The following is a 3,867-nucleotide window of genomic DNA, read 5'->3' on the forward strand; positions in this document are numbered from 1 at the left end:
CCCATCCATGCCTTCCCACCCCGCCCCATCCATGCCTCCACCCCCACATCCCACCCCATGCCTTCCACCCCCGCCCCATCCATGCCTTCCACCCCCCCGCCCCATCCATGCCTTCCACCCCCACCCCATCCATGCCTTCCACCCCCACGCCCCATCCATGCCTTCCACCCCGCCCCAATCCATGCCTTCCACCCCCAGCCCCATCCATGCCTTCCACCCCCGCCCCATCCATGCTCTTCCACCCCCGCCCCATCCATGCCTTCCACCCCCGCCCCATCCATGCCTTCCACCCCCCGCCCATCCATGCCTTCCACCCCCGCCCCATCCATGCCTTCCACCCCCCGCCCCATCCATGCCTTCCACCCCCCGCCCCATCCATGCCTTCCACCCCCCGCCCCATCCATGCACTTCCGCCCCATCCATGCCTTCCACCCCCCCTTCCACCCCCGCCCCCATCCATGCCTTCCACCCCCGCCCCATCCATGCCTTCCACCCCCGCCCCATCCATGCCTTCCGCCCCATCCATGCCTTCCACCCCCCCCATCCATGCCTTCCACCCCCGCCCCATCCATGCTTTCCACCCCCCCCCCATCCATGCTTTCCACCCCGCCCCATCCATGCTTTCCACCCCCCACCCCATCCATGCCTTCCACCCCACCCCATCCATGCCTTCCATCCATCCCATCCCATCAATGCCTTCCGTTTTCCACCCCGCCCCATCCATGCATCTCATCCATGCTCTTCTACCTCTCGCCCCATCCACCCCCTATCCATGCCCCATCCATGCCTTCCACCCCCCACATCCCATCCATGCCTTCCACCCCCGCCCTATCCCCCCACCCCCGCCCCATCCATGCCTTCCACCCTCCGCCCCATCCATGCCTTCCACCCCCCGCCCCATCCATGCCTTCCACCCTCCATCCATCCCATCCACGCCTTCCACCGCCCCATCCATGCATCCCATCCATGCCTTCACCCCCGCCCCATCCATGCCTTCCACCCCCGCCCCCATCCATGCCTTCCACCCCCGCCATCTGCTTCACCCCCAACATCCCATCCATGCCTTTTCCACCCCCGCCCCCATCCACGTCTTTCCACCCCCGCCCCATCCACGCCTTCCACCCCCACATCCCATCCATGCCTTTCCACCCCCACATCCCATCCATGCTCTTCCCACCCCCACATCCCATCCATGCCTTCCACATCCCATCAATGCCTTCCACCCCCGCCCATCCAAACCATGCTCTTCCACCCCCGCCCCATCCATGCTCTTCCACCCCCACATCCCATCCATGCCTTTCTACCCCCACCACTCCCCCATCCATGCCTTCCACCTCCGCCCCATCCATGCCTTCCACCCCCCGCCCATCCATGCCTTCCACCCCTCCATCCCATCCATGCCTTCCACCCCTGTCAGGATTTGGCCAGGGTTGTTCCAGTTGTTTGTCAGTAGATGTCCCCATTGTGCTTTTGTCCCTGTGTTTTTCCCTTGACCCCCATTATTGTTTGCACCTGTGTCTCAAGTTTCCCCTGATTGTATTTAAACCCTTTGTTTCCCTCAGTTCTGTGCTCTGTGTTTGTATGTTGGCACCCTGCCCTAGTGTTCTGTGCTCTGGTCGATTCCGGTAACGTTCTTGTGGTATTCTGTTTTTTGTTTTAGTTTAGTTTTGGTGAGTTTCTTTTTAGATCTTTTTTGTGTTTTTCCTTCCACCTTTTGGATTTGCCTTTTTATTTTTAGGATTTTTTCTTCATTAAATACACCGTCTTAAGTACTGCTGTGTCTGCCTCATCTTCTGGGTTCTGCTGTCTATTTGTGGCTCAGTTGGTTAAGTGACTGTTTCTCACCCGGAGACCCAGGTTCGTAACCGGTCCTGACAGAAACACAGAGCCAAAATGAACCCAGAGGCAGCCAGTTCCCAGGACCTTTTTGCCACGCTGTCCCACCACCAGGAGACTGTCCAACGCCACGAAGCCGCCCTGGTTCAGCAAGAGGCCTTAATGGCAAGACATTCTCATCTTCTGTCGGAGATGCTGACTTCCATTAAGCAAATGTCTGATCGACTTACCCCGGCAACAGTTCCCGTTCCAGTACCTCAAGTTCACGTACCCATGGCAGTTAACCCCCTGGCTGAACCTCGTCTTCCACCCTCCCCAACGGTTCTCAGGTGATCCAAGGTGCGTTTGTAAAGGGTTTCTCACTCAATGTTCTCTCTCCTTTGAGCTGCAACCTCGTCAAGCTTCCCACCGACCGGTCTAAGATCGCATATATCATCACCCTGCTGTCGGAAAAGCCCTGGCCTGGGCTACTGCTGTGTGGGATGCCCATAGTTCCTGCTGTGCCAGCTACTCTGCCGAAGCTGAGGAATTCAAACGAGTGTTTCAAGGCCCAAGCAGTGGTTCTGACTCCAGCCAAACAGCTCCTGACTCTCCATCAAGGTTGGCGCAGCGGACGGACTATGCCATCCAGTTCCGCACGGTGGCAGCAGCGAGTGGCTGAACAACGAGGCGCCACGGTGTGCTTTCTGAAAGGCCTTTCCGACACTATCCAAGATGAACTGGCCACTGGAACCACCGGACAATCTCGAGTCCCTGATCAAGTTGGCCTCACGCATTGACCAGCGTCTGAGAGAGAGAGAACTCAACCGTAGACCTCTAGTCCCTATCAGTCCTAGCTCCGAGTCCCCACCTTTATCATCACTGGCTCCACCGGAACCCATGCAGATTGGACGCATCTCCCAGGCTGAGAGAGACCGCCGGATGAGGAGCGACGCTGTCTATATTGCGGCAAACCGGGCCATTTCCGCTCCACGGTCCCGGGCTCCAGGGAAACGCCTGTCCCGCACAGACCGGGGAACTGTAACGGGAAACATAACCTCCTCCCATCCGTCCAACTCCCGCTCTGCTCATTCCAGTCACCCTCCTGGGACAACCACAAGCTTCACCTTCAAGCCTTGGGTAGACTCTGGAGCCGCAGGTAACTTCATGGATGGTGTCTGGGTGAAGGAGAACGGGCGTTCCCTTGAACCTCTAAGTGACCCCATGAGGGTTACTACATTGGATGGAAGCCCTTGGGATCTGGACTTGTCACTCATGTCACTACCTCCTTTGAGACTTTCAGTTTCACAACACCAGGAATTGATGAACTTTCATTTGATCTCCTGTTCCGAGTTCCCTCTCGTCCTTGGATACCCCTGGCTTCACAGCCATAACCCTCACATCGACTGGTCTGTGGGCACTATCAGCAGTGGGGTCCTACGTGCCAAGCTACTTGTATTTTCCAGAATTCCCCGAGTTCTACTCCCGAGTCTTTAGAATCCATCGACCTGACCCGAGTTCCCGAGTGTTACCATGACCTCAAAGTGGTGTTTAGCAAACAGAGGGCCACCATGCTACCACCCCATAGATCTTACGATTGCCCCATCGACCTGTTTCCGGGCACTTGCCCCCCCCAGGGGTCGGATATTTTCCCTATCTCCACCCGAACGAGCTGCTATGGATACCTACATCAAGGACTCTCTGGAAGCAGGCCTCATGCGTCCATCCACCTCCCCGGCGGGAGCAGGGTTTTTCTTTGTGGCCAAGAAAGACGGTGGGTTACGTCCTGCATCGACTACCGGGGACTCAATGACATAACCGTCCTAACCGTTACCCGCTACCCCTTATGGCCACAGCCTTCGAGCTGCTCCAGGAAGCAGTTGTTTTCACTAAGCTTGACCTGCGGAACGCATACCATCTTGTGCGGATCAGACCTGGTGATGAGTGGAAGACCGCTTTCAACACGCCTACTGGTCACTATGAATACTTGGTGATGCCCTTCGGCCTGACCAACGCCCCAGCGGTGTTCCAAGCGCTCATAAACGATGTGCT

The 3,867-nt window shown here is 57.5% G+C and overlaps 1 protein-coding gene across 1 annotated transcript; it reads left to right on the plus strand.

Moving 5' to 3' along the window:
- Window positions 1-206: 206 nt before the first annotated feature.
- Window positions 207-1,412, plus strand: LOC135530106 (uncharacterized; the record flags this gene model as incomplete). Its single annotated transcript, XM_064958497.1, has 1 exon — window positions 207-1,412. A coding segment is annotated over exon 1 (1,206 nt), but the record flags the coding sequence as incomplete, so codon positions are not given.
- Between the last annotated feature and the right edge of the window lie 2,455 nt (window positions 1,413-3,867).

The sequence above is a fragment of the Oncorhynchus masou genome, unplaced genomic scaffold, assembly GCF_036934945.1.
Source record: "Oncorhynchus masou masou isolate Uvic2021 unplaced genomic scaffold, UVic_Omas_1.1 unplaced_scaffold_12568, whole genome shotgun sequence".
NCBI lineage: Eukaryota > Metazoa > Chordata > Actinopteri > Salmoniformes > Salmonidae > Oncorhynchus > Oncorhynchus masou.